This window comes from Apteryx rowi, unplaced genomic scaffold, assembly GCF_003343035.1.
Source record: "Apteryx rowi isolate R43461 unplaced genomic scaffold, aptRow1 scaffold_466, whole genome shotgun sequence".
Lineage (NCBI taxonomy): Eukaryota > Metazoa > Chordata > Aves > Apterygiformes > Apterygidae > Apteryx > Apteryx rowi.
The window spans coordinates 204097-224645 of NW_020450723.1; the positions used below are offsets into that span (position 1 = coordinate 204097).

Sequence of the window (20549 nt, forward strand, 5' to 3'; positions counted from 1 at the left end):
CGGGGCCGCTCGGCGCAGCGCGGAGCGGTGTTTCGGTGCCGTGTGCTGCCCTGGGGCACGGGCCTCGCGGGCCGCAGCCTCGGCGTTTGACTCGTTCACTGAAAGCCGGGGGAGAGACGTTACAGAACCGCTCCCGTTTCCTGCTCCTGTTGCCGCCTCCCGTTATACAAGCGGGGCCAAGCCCGCGTTTGTCCCCTCATTCCTCCCAACCTCTGACCTTGTATAGGCTGTTCTTGTGGATTTTTAAGGCTGCCAATACTTAGTGTCTATGATAAACTGTAAAATGTCTTTTTCGCAGTGAGGTAGAAGGGGAGGTCAGCACGCTCCAAAGCAAAATCAAGGAAGATTTAATTAATAAATACAGGAATATAAAGCATCTTGTTCATCGGCTAGCATTAAAAAGATTCCTCATGCCTTGATACCTGAAAATTGCCATTAGAATGGTAAAATGTTAATATGGGGTAGCAGGAGCTTCCAGTGTAGCTTCCATGAGGGATATGCGTGCCCTCCTAATCTGTTAGAATTTTTTTATGTCAGTAAAATAGTGGTTATGACAAACATCCTAAGGACATAGGAATGGAAAGGACTTACCAAACCATCACTGCAGGAATGGCTATTGCCAGAAACTGCACCATATTGGCTTTCTCACAGGTTGACCAAACATGACTTTAGAAGTGCTTAGGTTTTTATTTTTGTTGTGACTGTTCCTTTTGCATAACTGTTCTAGAGCTCACTTTTGCAGTAGTTAGTGCTCTTTTAATTTCAGTGTAGATTTACTTATGCCCAATTAATAAACATTCTTGTGCCAGCATTATCCTTTATGTAGCACTTCTCCCTCATAGGTCTGCTTCATAGTGAGTGTATTTGGAGAGAGCACTTATGTCTCTTCGCATATTTTATTTTGTTAAATTGAACACTCTAAATTCTTCTGATTTGTATACTGAAAGATAGGCTTTCAGTTTCCCTGCTCATCATAACTCTTCTCTGCATCTGTTCCAGTTCATCTTTCTTGACCACTGGTCAACAAAATTCTATCATCTTAATTTCTTTTGACTTTTAAAAACCTTTTTGAAAGCTCTTTTTTTTTTTTTGGGGGGGGGGGGGGAGGCTCCACAGGAAACTGGTAGTCATTGGGCAAAAACTATGACATAAATAGAAATTCATAGGAGCTAATCACAAAATGTTAATAATATGAGTATTCTTAATATAGGGCTCATATTCTTTAATGAAACCAATGATTACAACTGTAAATATGTTGAACTAGATAAAAACCAGCAAACAACAACATACTGTATGGCTTTGTTTCTTCTTGGTGATTTGTGATTTTAATGTTAAATTAATAGAGGTTTGTCTGTTATACATCTTTATTTGCAGCTTTAATCACATAAGGCTTCATCTTGAAGTGTTGCTTTCCAATGAAGCTTAAAGCAGTACATTGGATAATTTTTTCAGAATCTCTCAGAATTGAACCGTTCTTTTCCTGTTATATATTCTTCATTTTGAAATTGCCATGTAGGAGCTGCATAATTGTAAATCCTCTCATACAGTTAACTTTCACTTTATTCTTAGAAATAATCTTAGCATGTGCTAAAAATGTCACTTATATTTGAGAGGAGTGTATATTGTAAAGGTGCTGTAATTCCTTACTGACTAGAAATGCTTTCCTGTGATTGGTGTTTTTACTTGAAGAAAACAGTTATTTTATGTATTCTTTCAAAGAATGATGATAAAATATGTAAATTCGCTTCCTAGGCAAACTGTGTTGTATGTCTCATAATGAAGTCAATAGGGGAGGCTGTGTGCGCTGAGCAGTTTTGATCTTTCAGGGATTGCGTGTTAACTGCTTGAGTCTTGTACATATACCAACTATCTCTAAACATCTACAGAATTTAGAGATGTAGCTACATGTTTAATGTAAACAAATTGACTGAGTTTTCATCCCAAATTTGGATGCTTAAATATAAATAGCCTGACTTTCAAATATGTCAAATTCTGCAGCTTCTGTTGACCTAAATGGAATTTGTGCATATTCAGCACTCTTGAAGATCAGGCTGCTTATTAGACACCTAACAAATGCCTGTATATTTATGTATAAGTAGATAAGCAGGTACTTGAATTACTGTGTAGTAATATTTTGACCATCTGTGTGGGGTTTTTTTTGATTTAATATCTACAAGATAAGAGTACTTCTATATTTCAAAAAAAGTAATAGTTGCAATAAATTAGATCATGAAAGGGTTGTATTCCAAACTAATTTTTATTATATGAACAAGTGTTGAAGTATTATAACACACAGTTGCCCCTTGACAATTTCAGCTTCATTGTTTATTGTGTGTTGACTTCATGAAACAGTTTACATAGAATTGATATCCAAATGGTTTATTACTAGTTCAAACTAAATTAAATTAACTTATTTCCCATTTCTCATGTTTAAAGTAACACTTCGGTTATCCTTGTGTTCCTATAAGCTATTGCAGATCGCAAGCCTCTGGTAAAGTAATAAGTGGAGAGGAACATTTTTCAAGCAAGAAGTGCCTAGCTTGGTTTTATGAATATGCAGGTAATATGTAATGCACTCATATTTAAAATTATATGGCTTTGTTTAAAACCAAAAATCAAACATTATTTGCATTTTGCTTTTTGTAGACATAATAAATACATCTATATTCACATCATCATAGCATGCACTAAAATTAGTATAGCTTTTACTACTAACTTCTCAGTACCTACTCTTTTGCACACTCTTTCGCTTTGTGCTTTATAATTTACTGTGGCTTTCTTTAAAATAACTGATATTGCCCTGTAAGCAGTGTTGAATGAGATGAATAGTTCTGCTTCTTGATTTGAGAAAAACAATTAGAATAAATTGTGACAGGGAAAGATATATAGTAGTTTATTTACCTACTCTAAATAGATTTTGTTTATAATAAAACTGGAAAGATAATGAAGTAGTACGTGATTCAAGCCTCTTGTGTTTTTTTTCCTCTTGCAAAACATTAATAGATGCTTGTACTATTTTGCTATATGAGAATCTTTCCCAAAATTTTTGATATGCCAAATAACTGTTTCATTCAAAAGTGTAAGAAGTAGTCTCTTGTAAATAAATGACAGTTGCTACTGAAGTAATAAACAGCATCAATAAATACTCAATGTGTTTTGTAGAATTTATTGAACAGTCTATTATTTATATACAAGTAGCAGAATTTGCCAAAAAAGTAAATTGGTATGTTAGTTCAGAAAATACAGCCTTTACCTTTACACAGGTAATCATGTTAACATATTGATCCAAGATGCATCAAAATGGCACATCAACAGGCATTCTAATAATATATGATAGCCCAGTAGGAGTCATTTTTGGAGTGGGCTTAGCCCTGAAGCCAGGAAATTGGCACCCCTGAAGCCAAGGAGAGATTCACAGAAACAGTTTGGTGGATGAACTGCAGAATGTCTGTATGTGCTTTTTAAATATGCCAGTTCTGCTGCTTTTTGGAGGACATCTTTGTATTAAAATGAAGAAGTGACAGCACAACACTGACTATTGCGGTCCTAATCAAGTTATCTCCATTTTAGTCATAAGCCTTTCTTCTGCCTTGTACGTGTTTAATGTGCTTAGCATTTGGGGGATTTTTCTTTATAATGCTAAGTAATATGGGGAAAATATTAATCAAAAAAAGCCTTGAAGATTCATCCTCTGCTATTTTAGTGCTAACCCATAATGTTAACAACATTTAAAGATAAGAGTAATACCTGTAACACTAGCACAGATGGAATGTGGGGGGGGGGGGGTTGTAGTCAATTAAAAAAAAACTATTTGAAAGGCATTATGCATATAGTAATTTCAATATAGTGTCTTAAACATAGCGTCTTAAAACAGTTTGACTGCCACAGTTATTGTAATTTAGCAATGACAATATAAAGCTCACTGCAGGCTTAAAAATTTATTTTAGCAAAACAAGCTAGCTTGTCTGCTGTTGTGGGGAAGCCGTTCATAGCATGAAAGTTTGGTTTTAGTTTTGCTTTTAGTTTATAGCACTCCTTCATATGTGGTACAGGTGTATTAACATTGCAGTTGCTATGTTGGTTGCATTCTAACACAAAAAATGCTTAAAATTTTAATTCAATGGGGTTATTTTTAAAGATAGATGGTGCAAAATGTAGTCTAATTTTTGTTTGCATGTAACCGTTGCACAGAATTCAAACATTACTAACATTTCAGTCTGGTTCCTTTTTTGTTTTGAAGGTCCTGATGAAGTTGTGGGGCCAGAAGGAATGGAAAAGTTCTGTGAAGACATTGGTGTTGAGCCTGAAAATGTAGGTTTCTTGTGGGGTACTAATATCACTTTAGAGGGGTTATTGGATTAGATTTAGTTTTATGTAAAATTCTAACTTTAGTAAGCAAAGAATTGTATATTTTTCTGCTTCTAGGAGCTTTTGCAAGATTTTAGCTGGATACATCAATTATGTTTTTATTTTTAGCATAGTGATACTACATCTTCAGAAACTTAAAATTAAGGGGAAAATTGCACATAGCTAAATTATTAATTGATATCTTTAATTGATATAATTGATAATAGACATCTAGAAATCAGCCTTTTATATTGCTTTAGTATTTTCTTCTTACATACTGACTTTTTTCCCTCCTTGCCTCCCTGCCCCCCCCTTTTTTTCTCCCCTAGATTATTATGTTAGTTTTAGCCTGGAAGCTAGAGGCTGAAAGCATGGGATTTTTTACCAAGGAAGAATGGTTAAAGGGGATGACCTCATTACAGTAAGTGCTTTTTACATATATTATAGAATGTTCAAATTTGTTTGAACCAGTAGCTTAATTATTTTTGCCTCCGGTTGCTTGTGGACTGGTAATAAGATACAGAAGCTCTTGCCTTTAGGTCTGGTCTCAGTCACCAACTGGAAGTAGCTACTGTTTTTGATCAAGTTGTTAAAGTGATGAATTTGCTAAAATGATTAAGTTTAACCTTAGTAAATCAGGTTTAGGGATTTTTTTTTCTTACAAAAAAGTATTTTAAAATGTCACTCTAGTTAGTGAACACAAATAAGTAGACTTGCAGATACCTGCAAGCATATCTTAGCGTTGGTTTTCTAGAAAGTGATGATTATTTTGTTATTTCATAGATGAAGATTGAAATCTTTTATTATTACCATTATTTATTAGATACTGGTCAGCAGCAACACTTAGTGCTTAGGTTAAATAATGCTTTTTCAATCTATAAATTACCTTCTTTGTGACTCTCTCACATCCTGCTGTGTGTAGGAATTTCTGGTGGGATAGTACTCTAGTTAAGATGTGATTTCTTTAATGAAACTCTTAATTAGCTTTTGCTGAGGCTTGATTAAATCGTTAATTTTTATTTACTTTGTTCTTCATGAAACTTTTCATGGTACATCAAGATAACATGACTATTTTAAAGGTGACTTGTTATAATATGGATGCACTGAATATTAAAAATGTCAGGGACCTACTGCTGTAGCTACAGCATGCTGGGAAAGAGGGGCTGATTTTACCTTTAGATTTGGCATATATTTGCCTAAAGAGTTATGAATAGGTTTGGAAGATTATAATAGGCAGCTACCCTTTGGTTATCTGTAACTACTGAGGAAGTGAGTCTGGTCTGACTCCTTTGTGCAAATCGTATTTGATTTGGGAGTAGGCTTCCAATGGGTGCCTAGATTGTTTTGTGACTATCAAAAGTTCTTTGACTTACTGAGAGCTGGAAAGATTCAATAGTCTGAAGTTCAGGATTTCGGGAATTAAATTCTAGGTGTACAGCCCCAGAGTAGAATCAATTTGGGTGTGTAAATTTTTAGGTGTGGTGAATGAGTATAGTTGGCTCACTTCTCTGCAGTATTTAAAATATTTATGCTAAACTGGAAGCTCTCAAGGGCCAGTCAGCCTAGCAAACGCTAAGCACAAAGATGTATGAAATCTGGCAGCTCTTCAGAGCCAACGCTACAGACTTTGTTTCTGTCCAACAGTCTGCCAGAGTTAGGATTTTTTTTTTTTTTTTTTTAAGAATAGAGCTGGTCATGTTATAACTAAATATATTTAAGACAAAATGTGGTAATGGTGTGCATTTTTGTGTAAACAGATTTGTGATTTGAGCACCTGCTTAAGCCCAAAACAGTTAAAAATCTGTATCTTTTGCCTCCCATGAGTGCGATCTAATAACAGTCTGTAGACTAAGCATCTGGGTGAAGCAGTGACACTCACAGAAAAAAAATTCGAGATTCACTGGCCTGAAGAGAGAACATAAATCTGCAGACTTGTGCTGTTTGGGCTTACTGGGAAGGGAGAGTCATAATATGGGATTCCATCTGGGATGTGGGAATCTAGTTCCAGTTTGAAAGGTTTGACTGAAGTTTTAAAAGACAAGGGTTTATACTCTGAGAGCAGCAGAGTGTTGTTATATTCCTGCACAGCAATTTCCTTTTTAATTTTGCATGAAGAAATGACATTATAATGTAATAAAAGCCCAGTGTGTGTGTTAAGTCTGATTTATATCACAGAATCCTTATTTCAAAACAGGTAAAATATATACATAATGTAGTTGTATGAACAGGGTTGGGCAGGATTTAGCTCCAGAGTAAGATACCTAAACATACGGTATATATGCAAGAGTTGGATTTCTTAAGCTCTTACTGAAATCTGTGGAGAATCAGTCAATGCAGTGGAGCCTAGGGAGATACTCCGTTTACCCTAAGGCAGACACGTAGTGACTTGTCATCTGAATTGCTCTTTACACTTAGCTGGCTACATCTCTACTAATTGTAGTGGGAGCATCTAAAGCTTAGACACCTAAACTTAAGCTATCTAAATACAGATACCAACATTTTGGTGCCTGAGTTTTGAAGTGAAATCCCTCCTCTTTTTTTGTATGTTTTTGATATGCTGAAGTCCTTTAAAGAGGAGGAGAAAAATAAATGGGATAAGGTATACATCGTCAAAACTAAGATTGATCAAGCAATAGGAAGTAGCAGTTTTTCTGCCATTTAAATAACTTGAGTCGCAAAAGTAAGGGTTCTAGTATATCCTGTTAAGTTGGGTGACTCCTACCTTTTACATTTATATTCAGACAACCATCTTATATATATTAATCACCTGAAGCACCTTTCATAGTCGGCAAACAGAAACAAATACCTCCGCTGGGCAATTTTTCAGTTATTTTAGACACCTCATTAGGATGAAATGCATAGCCCTTGGGAAGTGATTGTTTATCTACATTTACCTTAAAGGAAGTGGAGGGTGATTAACTTAAAGCTGAACATTTAGCTTTATGTATCTGAGTTAAAGGAGATGAAACATGCTCATGTATTTATCAATTGTGGGCTCTCTAGACCTACAAAGAAGAAATGCATCTATTCAACTGAAGTGAAGAAAAAAGGATTAAAATTCAGAATTTTCTTAAATACCACACAAGTCATTGTTTGAACAAGATAAATACAAACAAACAACTTAGTGTGGAAGGAAGTGAGGCTTATGCAATTGTACTGACTGAGCTCTGATGGCTGGGCACTTCCCTCTGGTTATGTTTTGAACTTTGGAATTTGAGCCAAATTTTACAGGAAGGTTGAGCTTTTAAAAGTTACTGTGTATAAAATTGTTTTGAAAATGAGTGGCCAGGTAAAGCAGAGAGAGCCAAATTAGCTTCCAACTGAGGAAAAGTTAGTGTCATGATCTCAATTATATATTTGGGTACAAGAGAGGCCACATAGGCAGGAAAGTAGATTTTGTAACTTCTGCTGTTTGCAGAATTATTACTAAAAATGTGTTTGGGTTTTTAAATATTATTTTAACTATAAGCTAATACCAGCTTCTTTTCCACTTTTGAATCTTTCTGCCTGTTATCCTCTTTCTTCCCTTTCATTTCTGTTCTAATTTCTGTACAGCAGTTTGTTGTCATTTCACATGTTCTAATTAGACAGTTGTCCTGGCTTAAAAGAAAAGAAACAAATACTTAGAATAATCTTTCTAACAAAATATGGATAAGTTCAGTCATCTTGTTTACAGTGTAGCCACGCAAACAGCTAGATCTCTATAATGGAGAAATTTGACAACTTCTTAATGCACTAGTGTGAAGGAGAGACTCCATTGCCAGGTGTGGGAATGTCTTAAGTTGCTTTGTTTTATGTAAGTAATCCTCTGTGTTCCTACATCAGGCCTCAGTGATGCTTTTCTGTTTGGATGTGATCCATTTGATTGATTAATTTTAAATAGACTGAAATAGCTCAAGAATCTTAAGACTTGGTAATTGGCACATTTTTGTACCAACCTTGCCAAGATCACAACTACTACATTGCAATATATATAGCCAATAATATAATAGACAATGATAGCAATTTTACTGTGTACTTAAATTTATAATTATTTGATGTTTTAACAAAATATTTTATAGGAAATGTAAATATATTGAAATGTGTGTATCCATGGTATGTTAAATAATCTCAGGTCATATTTGACAAAATGTGTGGTAAACCCACTTTAATTTAAGTAGTGTATATTCATCAGCATACTAGCAGTATAAGCATTTAGATTTGTGCTTGATAGGCAGAGATCTTCAAGAGTAGAGGAGGCTGTTATTGCACTACAAAGGTTTGAACATAGAAAGGAAACAGATGTTTGCTGTAATGGCATCTCATTATTTATATTCATTATGCTGTTAGGTATACTGTTAGCTGCCAATCAGGTGGCTGAAGACAAGAAATATATTTTTAGGACTATAAATGTACTCGAAGCTTAATGAACAAAACTTATTTTCAACTTAATGCATGGGTTCCCATAAAATATATTAGTTCTTGTCATTTAAATATGCAACCTAATTAGCTAATAGTTTTATTTATTAACATTGATCGTAGCAGTTTTACAAGATCTTAGCCCAAGCTACATTTCCAGTCTTACAACTGTTCAGAGGCAGAGAGGCAACTAGCAAACCTAGGAATAAGAAGTACTGGCTGTGGGCAAAGTACAGCATCTTAGCAACGTGTGCTGCAGTACTTCTGAAGTCCTTTTCTTTGGGATTCTATGACAAGTCCATAAGGAGCTGTTAAACACAAAGATGCAAATGCATTCCCTGAAAGGCAGACTGCCAGAAGGCTGCCATGTACACCAAAGGAAGTACCTGTGTACGTCTTCTCTGTATTTCCCAAAGTGTTGCTCCTGTCGCACAGGATACAGGGCAAGATGGAGTGTTTTGGGGTGTGAGGGTTTCAGGGTTTTGTTTTGTTTTTTTGACTCAAAGCAACCATTATTTTGTAAGAAAAAAATGTGATATAACAGCTATTCTTTTGAGTGAGTCTTTCCTGGAGGATTTTCCTGTGTCGATTATATTCTTCTGTGTGAGTGTTGGCGAATCTACCCATTTTCTATCTGGAAATAAAAATCCTTTCGAAGTAAAATATGTAAAAAGCTGTGGGCCTTACCAAAGGATTATCTTGTCAACTAGCAGACCTCTAAATTTGCAGTACAACCTGTGAGTTTTGAATAGCTACTGATTAGTCCAAGTGATAGGCTTATCAGAGTTTGTATTTTTGAATCATAAAACACTAGCAAACCTCAGTAAGTTTTACACAGTGCCTGCTTAGCCATACAACTCATGAATATGTACAATCCTGAAGGTTCTTTTTGTACAAAGGGATATAACATGGAGCCCTTACAGCTGGCTTTTGTCACCTTCATGCATATTGAATACTGTTTTCTTCGAACTTCTGGAATAATTGAAAGATAACATACTGCTAGTCATAAATAAAGTGTGGAGTATGTCATAAAAAGACTACCTCAGAAGTAAAAGCAGAGACTTTGTATTGTGTAGCTGATACATTAGAAAAATCTTGCTTATGAAACCTGAACATTCATCTTGTCACTAAAGCTGCAAATGTTGGGCATGTTGAACATGTTCAATGTTCTTTAAGTCGCTGTCATAGGTAGTATTCCTCTGTAAATCTGACAATGGCATTTTGGTGTCTTTTAGTTTTTTATATTTCTTGGCATTGTTTTCACTGTCCAAAGTTCTTGTTTCAAGCATCTAATATTGTTTTTCTTTATTTTAAGGTGTGACTGTACAGAAAAATTACAGAGTAAATTTGACTTCTTGCGGTCACAATTGAATGACATTTCATCCTTTAAGAATATCTACAGATATGCCTTTGATTTTGCAAGGGTAAGACTCCTGGAATATTAGAGTTCTCTTTTTCAGTTGTTCAATGAGCTTACATTCAAGTGTTGCTTATGTTTTTTTTTGTTTGTTTAATCTTAGGATAAAGACCAACGAAGTCTTGATATTGATACTGCAAAATCCATGTTAGCTCTTCTACTTGGAAGAACTTGGCCACTGTTTTCAGTATTTTACCAATACCTGGAGGTACACATTTCCTTGACTTTCTGAACAATGGCATACTGGCCTGTTCTATAAAAAAGTTTCAGGGTTTGTGGTGTTCTGCTCATGAATGTATACATATTGCTTCTTTTTCCTTGGTTGGCGTCCTTATGAAACAGTGATATTCTTGTATGTGTCACAGAAACCCTTCTCTGCCTCCCCCTCCTCCCGCCCTGATTTCTGTCATCAAAGGCTGCTAAAATTTCATCATTATCAGGCTATAACAGTAAACCTAGAATTAAATAGTAGAGCCCCAGTATTTTCTTCAGCTACATCTGTGCTGAATTTCACATTTGCCTTGAATCTGTGTTAAGGTGACCTTTCAGGATTGTCTGTGAGGAGGAGATTGTGCTGGTGTTTTTCTTCAGTGTATATGTACATGCATTGCTCATGAGCCAGCATAAGTACTTTTATCTGCCTCACTAACCCTTGCTGCTGCACCACATGACTGCAGTGCTTCTCTTGAAAGGTAGATGTGATCTACATGTGTAGATACAATATGTAGATACCTTGAGTTCTGGTTATCTATAGAACATTTAAATCTTTTCAGCTAAGCTGCAAGTGATTTATAACCAGCAATGTGAATGTGTTTAGCTGGATTATAGAGCATGCTGGACTAGAGACTGTTCCCTGGCTTCAAATCAGTGCAAAGAAGCTATGTGATCACACTGTATTGTACCCTGGAGAAAAGAAGGTTCTGTCACTGATCATTCTGGAAATGTATCTGAGCTAAGCATGCCCCACTTCAGGGCAAGATGAAAATTACCAGTTCTTGACGCTTCAGAGTAGTGACTTCTGTATTCCCCTGGTATTTTAATTTTGTTCTGATCTTCTTCCAAGAAACTGCTTAACAGTTTCAGAACTGTGAAAGTGTATATATTGTGTAGCCTTAAAATTGGAAAACCAAGGAAATAAACAGCAGATATTATTATCCATTAAATTACTTGTTAGGAACTGACTCATGATGATACAAGAGAAACCAGAAATTATCAAATGTCTTTTGACATTTTAATGTGTTTAAATTAAATTATTTTCCCTAGCAATCGAAGTATAGAGTTATGAACAAGGATCAGTGGTACAATGTGTTAGAATTCAGCAGAACTGTCCATGCAGATCTTAGCAACTATGATGAAGATGGTGCATGTAAGTATTCATAACATTCTGCTTATTCAATTATTTTGATATTTTCAATATGCACAAAACATGGGCACGTTAAACTCCCGTAACAGAAACAGTACTCTAAAGTATAAAATATTTCTTCAACAATGCTTAGAAGAGCTATCCTGATAACATCTGCTGTTTGAAGGTGGTCAGCTAATTTCAGTAGTGTGTCAGTGGTATGATGGTATACTTCTGCCAACTTATATTCAGGTTAGGATCAAGTGTAGCTGCTTGATATATGAAACTATAGACTTGCCACAAACTTGCATCCTATAGTAATATATAAAAATTTCTTGTTAAATTATAAGGTAACAACTGCCAGTGTTGGGAAATGGTTGACGAGTCTGAACTCTGTCTGGCTGATGGTCAATTATATTACAATTGTATTGCATTAGGCATCTGATCTTGTTCTGTGTTTAATTATGTGCAGTTTTTAAAGCTCTAGCAAGAAGGAATTACTTGCTCCAGTTTACAATATAACCTTATTAAGTTTTCTATGTGGTTCACTTCAACTGCCAAATGAGTCAAACATTTTTTCATAGTTCCATGTACAGTGTATTCGTGTAGTGTTTTGCCACCTTTGGTTTGAAATGACTATAGTCATCTTTTGAGTTTTCATAAGTATTTGACCATACAGATTGACCTTCATATATTAAAAGAACATGTTTTAAAGACATTTTTAAATGTAACTATTTCATGCATTTGCAGGGCCTGTACTTCTGGATGAATTTGTTGAATGGCAAAAAGTTCGTCAAGCGTCATAGCAAGAACAATTCAGAAGAAAATGCAAAAGTTTTTTGATGCCCGCTTCTACACAAACTAATGAGAAAAAGGATTGCATTTTCATTCTTATGAAAGACTTTACAGTAATTTTTTTTCCTTTTCTAAGGAAGTTTTCTTGTTACATGTGATATGGGCATTGAACCACACCTCTTCTGAGACTGAAAGTTGGAGTTTTTGTTTTGAGTCTTATGTTTATAGCATTTATTTCAGAACAATAAAGATTCAGATTTGTGACAAAGGCCTAAAAGTGAAGAATGTCCCTTGAATGTGAGTGTGGTGTCTATTTTTAAAACCAAATCTTTAAGATTATCTTTCTCAGAAGTGCCCTTTGCTAGGAATTTTTGAGACCTTAAAAATGTTTAACTGGCACTGTTGCTTGCTGATGGTATGACTGTCTTGTGTGACAAATGTTAGAAAGAATGACTGATTTTTTTTGAGCCCTGGGTGGGGGCATGCTAATCTGCATATTAAGTATCGGTCATGGGTTATGCCACAGTTTTCAGCTCCTTGTGGAGATAAAGGCCTTAAATTCATTTTTTGTTCAGTACCCACCCAGTGGCGTGGCATTTGATGGCAGACCCTTTTGAAGTGGAAAGGTATAGAGCATATGGCTGCATATGCAGTATGGTTGAAAATTAATTGCCTGTACTTCAGATGATTAACATAAATACTCTTTGGTACAGTAAGGCAGCTTCAAGTTCTTACTACAATTTAGACTTTGGATTGCTTTGTGTAAAAAGTGCAATTTATATTTTAAAAGGGAAAGCTGGAAAGACTTGGTTTCAAGGCTAGCTTTGCTTCTTACATGTTTTAGACTGGAAGCATTCACAGCATTTTTTTAAATCACCCTGAAAGTATTGTATAATGTAAGGCCAAAAGAGACACATCATACATATTTGACCTGTGTATAACAGGCTGTACCTTTTAACCCAGTTACTCGTGTATTGAGTCCAATAACTGCTGTGGTTGCCCTTTTAGGCACCCAGTATTGGTGGCAACCTTTAAATGCAGTACAAGTTTGTTCTCTACCTTCCTGCCCAAGAGGCTGAATGCCACTCTTGAGGAGGAGAGAGATTTTAATGAGTAAGTGTGGGAAATCTGAAATAAAATGAGAAAAGCATTTGTAACTCTATTATATGATTATATTAATTAGACTGTGATAATGCCATGAGACTCCAGTCACTTATCAAGGCCTTGGTGTGCCAAATGTTTCAAGAGCTTGAAAAAAAGAATAGACAATATAAGCTAGGCATGACTTGAAGATCTTTGCCTCAGGGAAATGACTTTTGTTTTGCACATCCATTATTCAGACTAACAAGCATGAGTTTTCCTATCTCTAAGGAAAACTTTATTCCCAAGATCAATAATTACTTCACAGTGAGGAAAAAGGAGTGAGGAGAAAGAGGAGGGAAGAAATGATAGTAAGAAGTGGGACAAAGTAGTAGTGTCTGTCCATGTTCTTGTTCTGCTAGAGAGAAATGCTCTTGCTGCTCTCCAGAGTAGCTTGCTGTTCAGGGTGCAGGAGGTAATGCCAGTCAGTGGTGATCCATGGACGGTTTTACAGGTCACTGGATAGTGCAGTTGAACATTGGAAATTTGTTTCTGCCTTGGTGGTAAAAAAAAAAAAAAAAAAGTATTGAAACAGAAATCAGCTGAGAAGCTTTGAGATAGCTGTGCTTGTACAAAGACTAGTGTCTATGTGCATGCAAACACATGCAGTAAATATTTTTCCAGCCTTTCTAAATAAAGTACTTAATTTTAGACCTCATATAACTGCAACAGTTCTCTTAAATATGTTACAAGTTATCCGTTTGCATTGCTGATAATTCTGATTTTGCCCCTAACAAGAGTGCCTTTCATTTGGAAATTGCCCTATAAACCTACAGAAAATCAGTGCCAGGATGAGAGTAGCTTCAAGAGTCCCAAGATCCACTGGTAGAGTAAGGTCCTAAAATGCATAGGATAAAGATGCAACAAATAACTTACATCAAGGAAAGTGCTGCTGTATACTAAATCACTGCAAGGGCACTGATTCTGAAATGACTTCCTAAAATTCACTGCAATGGCTATCCCTGCTTAGTATGTTTAGTCCCTGTTATACTGGGAAATTCTCTTTCCAGAAGTTTTTGAAGTACAGGTTAGAAGTTGAACATTTTATAGTGTGATTAAAAGAAATCATCTTTTTTAGGTAATTGCGAACTGTTGTGAATTCAATTTAAACCAGTTGGTCCTAGAGGATGGTATTAGTGTCTAACAGTAGGAGTGATGCATCTACCAATCCAAAGTGGTCAAGTACTTACCATTAAGGTATAGGACACTATGTGATGTATCATTTGTATCTCTGTTAAGGTTTTATCAGTATTCCTATAATAAATCCATGTTTCAGGGATTTATGATTTGGTTGTGTGTGTGTGTGATTGAAAATCATCAGTTACTGTAAAACTTTGGGAATGAATGTATTTAAACTACTTAAAATCAATATAGTTTTTCAAATTTGAATGAAATAGGATTTTAAGTTATGTTTTTGTGCTCAAAACTGCAATCAGATTTATTGTTTAAATGTGAACTAATGGCTTGTACAGTTTCATTGTGAGCTGGTCACTTTTATTAGCTGTCTTTCATTAAACCACCTTACAGCTTACTGTGGATAAGTGCCAAAAGCTATTTATTTTATTTTTTTAATTTTGTGCATGTCCACAAGCCAAAATCAAGTTCAGCTAAATGCTTTCTTTAGCCTTTGAATTTCAGTCTTGCTTTGCTCAGGTGCATTTCAGTCTATTGAATTAAGAGTGACACCTTATTTTCAATATTTTAAAAAGTTGAAAGTTCGCTGGTGAAATATGCTGCCACAGTTATGACAATAACAAAAGCGAAGGTTAAATGTCTTCCAAAACAAAATGATAGTGGTGTCTATCTTGATGTTATAAACTTCACTTAAATCTCTTCATTTTTAATATCAATTCCCCCTAGCATAGCTAAATTCTCCTTTTTTCTTTTTTTAAGACAGCTAAGTCGGAGGGGGGGTATTTTTTTTTTCCCCCTGAAAATGCCCATCTGTTCATGGAAAAAGCCATACTGGTAGGTTGGAATGTAATATTTCTTCTATGTAAAAATGTGATTTTTGAATTAAACAGTCATGTATGTTTACCTGTATGTCTTTAACTATATATATATACACACACATATATATAGTTTTGATCTAATTTATCTTTACTGTTTAAAGATCTAATTCTTTATTAATGGCTGTAATTTCACATTTCTATATAGTGGAATTTAATTTTTGCATTTAAGATTAATATAGATACAAACCTGGTACCAATCACAGATGGTCCAAAAGGGGGCACTGTGGTCTATATTTGAATTGTTAAGATTTTTTTCCTATCTGTCAAAAGCTTTGAGCTGATATATTGATACTGACTACACAAAAATTACAGAAGGGACCATAAGTTTAACTAATGTTTTTGATGTGCTTTGTTCATTTCTTTTTAAGCTAGTGAACAGTTCTTTCACTGCAAAATGTACAACCTTGTACAAGTTTAGCTTTGTTAAGTATGACAAATAAAAGTGTTACATAATAGGGCAGAAAACTTACTGTCATGCTGCCTCTTTTAGTTTTTTTCTTTTGTGTACACACAATTGTTCTTAAAATCACTGTGACACTTAATTACTGCAAAATGGATCAGTCTAATTTCTAATATAACCTTACTGAATATCTTCTTTGCCTCTCTGTGTACCTTAGAAAGTAGAACCTGATCTCAGTTGGGATCAAACAGGCAAACAGCATCCTTGATTCTATGTTATTAGATGTTATTAATATTTCATGTTATTAGATGCTGATAGAACTTACTGGTTCTAGTAATTAACTTCCATGAATTATTCATTGGATCAGCCCTGTTCCAAAAACCTGTTGCAGTCCATGTGAATGAAAAGAGAAGGAGCTTTTTTCCTATATCCCTTGTATCATTCATCCCATTTTGGGAAATGACATGGTTAACTTGATGTTTTTTAGTGTACTTTTCCATTCGTTCTTTCAGAGCCCACTACAGAAAGGATTAAAGGTAGCATTCCTGCCCTGTTTGAGTTGGTGCTACTGCTACCTTACGGATGTTACTTTTTCTGTAAATTGGCATTTCCTAGTGGCTGAGGTCCAGTACCATACTTGCCTCAGGACACCTATCTCTGTCCAGAGATCATCAATCCATCTCAGTCCTAAAGCAAGGCAGGTTTGTTGTCTCCCCAGTTTGTTTCATCTAGTTCTCACAGTGAAGTCCCTGTTGTCCTCCTGAGTCAGCAAGGTGTTTAGGTGTATGCAAACCAGGCATCTCATATCTTTGTGTGAGAGATGGCAACAGTTCCATTGCTTTCATTTACCCCTATCTTCTGTATTATCTATTCTATGTTGAAATGGATTTCTTTTTGTCTCTGTGGGAAAGGAGGACACTGAAGTTAGGTAGGCGTATTAAAGACTGTACGTATACCACATCATTATTTTGTATATCACTTTATCCAAACTCCTAGTTACATTCTTGCTGCTCTTTTTATCTTAGTTAATGAGAATATGTAATTTCTCAAATACTAAGATCTCCTTATCTTTATTTCCTGATCAGAATTATTCTCTCAAATAGTAACTCACCATCATAACAGTGACAGATGTAGACTAATGAATCTGTCTGTTTTGTAGACCCTATAGTGGACAGAACTTTATTTAATCATCTGAGTCTTTTCTGTTGATCAAAGTTGGTTCCAACCATGTTTCTTTTGAATTACTTATTACTTTATTAAAATTTTACAGTTATGTTTTATGCTATGGTGGCTTTTGAAATTGTGCCAGCTGAGAAAGATTTTTTTTTTTAATATCAGATTATTTCAGAAAGCTTTCTTTTGTGGTAATTTAAATTACAACAAAATTTAATGGTGGATAGAATTTGTAGCCTACTAGCTATTAGGGTCTTACTGTGGAATTATCTTTTGCACTCAAAAATCACTGCTCACCTCTAAATCAATTTTCCAATGTAAAGAAAGATGAAATCTTAGTATCCTATGATGTAATGCTTTTTAATAAGTAGAGTTTATAAAGAAATAAATGATAAGCTTCAGCATATAATATTATGTTGCCTCATCTACCTGGCCAAAATACTTCAAATTGAACATGAAAAATTTCTGTTCAAGATAACCAAATAAATTATTAGGAACACATCTAAAAATAAATGATTATTCTTCCTTAAGAATATAGTCACTTAAATTTTGCAGAAAACAGCAAGAATTTAAAGAGCAATGTTAGTTGTATACTGAGGAGGTCCTTTGCATAACTGTCACTTGTTCCTGATTTATTATCCTTTTCTATAGTAATTTAAGGTATTGGTTCTACTTCCACAGATCTACAAATCATTGTAAAAAAAACAGTTTACTCCCTCACAGGTTTTTGATTTTTGCATCAGGCCTGAAGTAGTAATATAAAGACTGATGCTGGGGTTCCAAGGAATTGGCATTGATACTGGCACTGTGGTTTTGCTATGTGAAATATAAATCCTTCATGGCATACAGTGGGAAGAATGGGAAATATATTTGAAAATAAAATACACTAAAATCCTACCACTTTCACATTATTTCCATACTTATTCATTTAACTCAGGGAAAATTCTGTTCTTTCTGGTGCAGTGAGTATAAGTGATGAACTCTTATGGCTCCACAGTATGATAAAGAGCAGAACTGTAGTCTGTGTACTACATGTATGTATATATAATGTCCCATCTGTTGTTCAACCTGGTAGAAACCGCCCATAAAGAATTTGAGGGTGGAGAGAGAATTAAAAAAATAGGGTCAGTACATCTTCCTGTCTCCACCCTCCTCCCCACATTTTTGTACAGAGTATGTACACTGTGACTAGTCACCTTTCTGACCTGTGCAAATCACAAATCTCTCTGTGGAGGTTTTCCTGCATTCAAATGAGTCTCTCACAGGAGCAAGTTTTGATAGTGAAATACAGTTCCCTTCCTGAATCTTCAAGTTTATTCAAGACCCATTGACTTTAAGTACCTCTTTTTTTCTTTATTTTTAGGAGGGGGGTTTGGTGGTGGTGCGTTTTTTCTCCTTTTTTCCCCAAGATGGCAATTACTGGCATAATGAATAGTCTACTGTGGAAAAATGTTTGCATAGAAATGGAGATGCCAAACCTACTGATGTTCATAGAAAGAAGTACTGATGCTTAAGTGAAGCACGAGGGTACTTATGTGCCAAGACCCTTTACTCTTTGCCAATGTTTCTGATGCTTTTAATTGTTCATAGAATTGTGATTTTTCTGTCATGTATTAAATCATGCAAGAATATTGCAATTCCTCTCCTGTACAACTGAATATATGCTGTACTGAAGTTCATTAAAGTGTATGATTGTTAAATGAAATACTTATGACTTTAAAGATACAGGGTATTGCAGTTTCTGGAGCTTTTGCATATTTTTTTGCAATGACTGTGATGCATAGCTAAATGGAAAGCTACTGGTGGCTCCTGAAATCATAGGAAAGCATCTCAAGTGTCCATAGCTATTTTTAAGCAGTGAGTAAGCTTCAAAAATGGTTTCATTTACTATTTTATCTTTTGATGCTCATCTTCAATTTTCTGAAGTATCACCTTTGATCAGGAAACCTGTTCATAGTCTTTGTTTAATAACAGAAAGGATATTATTTTTTCTATTGGCTTGAGAGTTTGGGGGTGGGGGTGGGCTGGTGTTGTATTAGGATGTAAGGCTTCAGTTTCATTGTACTGGGTACTATGTTGCTGATAAAACTATGGTCACAACCTAAAGACCTTGCTGCCTTACAAATAAATACTGTGCTTATGCTTTCCATGGTGCTTGTCTTTTAACTAGAACATTCCTGCAATCAATATTAAACACATTTCCATTTAAGTGCACCCTCTCAATTGCTCAGTATTCTTTAAAAATGTGATATTAAACTGACAACTTGTTTTCCAGTATTAATGTTACCGGTACAAGAGAGAAATCATCTCCTTGTTCCTATTTATTACTCTTTGTTTATATATTTCTTGACTGTTTTGGCCTTTGCCTCAAAGATCTGACTTCTGTTACCATAGGTCAAATCCAACTATGGTTCCAATCAAGCTGTAGAGATGTGTTGGTTAAATTTTGCCCCTTTATAGCCCTTTGGAAGTAAATAACAGGGGCCTAGTTCTCCAAACATACTTTGGATTTCATTCTTAGAGAATTAGGTTTCTTATCATATACAAGACGTTCATTTTAAATCCTTTTAATGTAGATCTTGAAATGGCTGCTCCCTGAATTTTCTGCTGTCCTTGAAATGATGGTTGCTTTAACTACTCAATAAAACAATAAATACTAGTTCATAAGCTGCTTCTGCCTTGAAATACCAGGTGGAAAAGAGAGGGAGTGCTCATATTTAGGTTGAATTAATGGCTAATTTTATGTGTACATCACTTATACTACAGTTTGAAATAGCAGTGAAGTTGGCTATATTTCTGTTAGGTTCATTTGTTATGTGTTGTGGGCAGCAGGAAAAAAAGATTGCTGCAGATTGTGGGAAATAGATTGCTGTTGTGCATAATTGCAAAGATTTAGAAATCATGGGGCATAGTAAACTGCAGAGAAATATAAGGAAGTCTATGGAAGTATTAGGTAGTGTCTGAGATGCTTAGTTTTTGGCTGGCAGCTTGCATTATGCAAAGAAAATTATTTGGTCTGAATTTTCAGACTGTGGATGTGTCTTTATGTGGGTGCCTAACATGCTACACTGAGGGACTGTTTTTAAGAAGATCTGAATATCACCATCTGGACATCCAAAAATTAAGGCACTTTGCTTTGCAATTATGTAGCCCTTTGCTAGTATTCTAGTGACTGCAAGGAAAAGAAAACCATTTAATCTCTGGAAGTCTTCCAGCTGTAAGAGTCCAGAGGGAATGTAGAGCCACTGGACTCCTGTTCCTCTCCCCTTGTGTTCTTGTTACAAACATCATGATGGAGACATGTTCAGAATAGATGCACTTTGGCTGTCCCCAGTGCCATATGATCCCCAGAGATTATCAGCTTCTGGCAGAGATGATGTAGAGTCAGGAACTGGCATGCTATGCACCCAACAAAAGTTTCCTGCAGTGTGTCTAGCTGTTATGGAAATGTGATATGGCAATGCTTGGTAGTTAATCTGAAAGGAAAAGCATTGCAACAGCTATTTCATATGCAAATAAATACTT

At 35.3% G+C, this 20549-nt stretch overlaps 1 protein-coding gene across 2 annotated transcripts; it reads left to right on the top strand.

Moving 5' to 3' along the window:
- Positions 1–1146: 1146 nt before the first annotated feature.
- On the top strand, positions 1147–15920 carry DCUN1D5 (defective in cullin neddylation 1 domain containing 5). Of its 2 annotated transcripts, XM_026077889.1 has the most exons (7): positions 1153–2560; positions 4241–4311; positions 4677–4768; positions 10061–10169; positions 10266–10370; positions 11426–11528; positions 12255–15920. In XM_026077889.1, exons 2-7 carry the CDS (start codon positions 4270–4272, stop codon positions 12308–12310), a joined length of 507 nt encoding a protein of 168 aa, XP_025933674.1. In that variant the 5' UTR covers positions 1153–2560; positions 4241–4269; the 3' UTR covers positions 12311–15920. The 2 variants fall into 2 exon arrangements, with proteins under 2 accessions (XP_025933675.1, XP_025933674.1); XM_026077890.1 differs by lacking the exon at positions 11426–11528 and having other exon boundaries at positions 1147–2560.
- The last annotated feature ends 4629 nt before the right edge of the window (positions 15921–20549 follow it).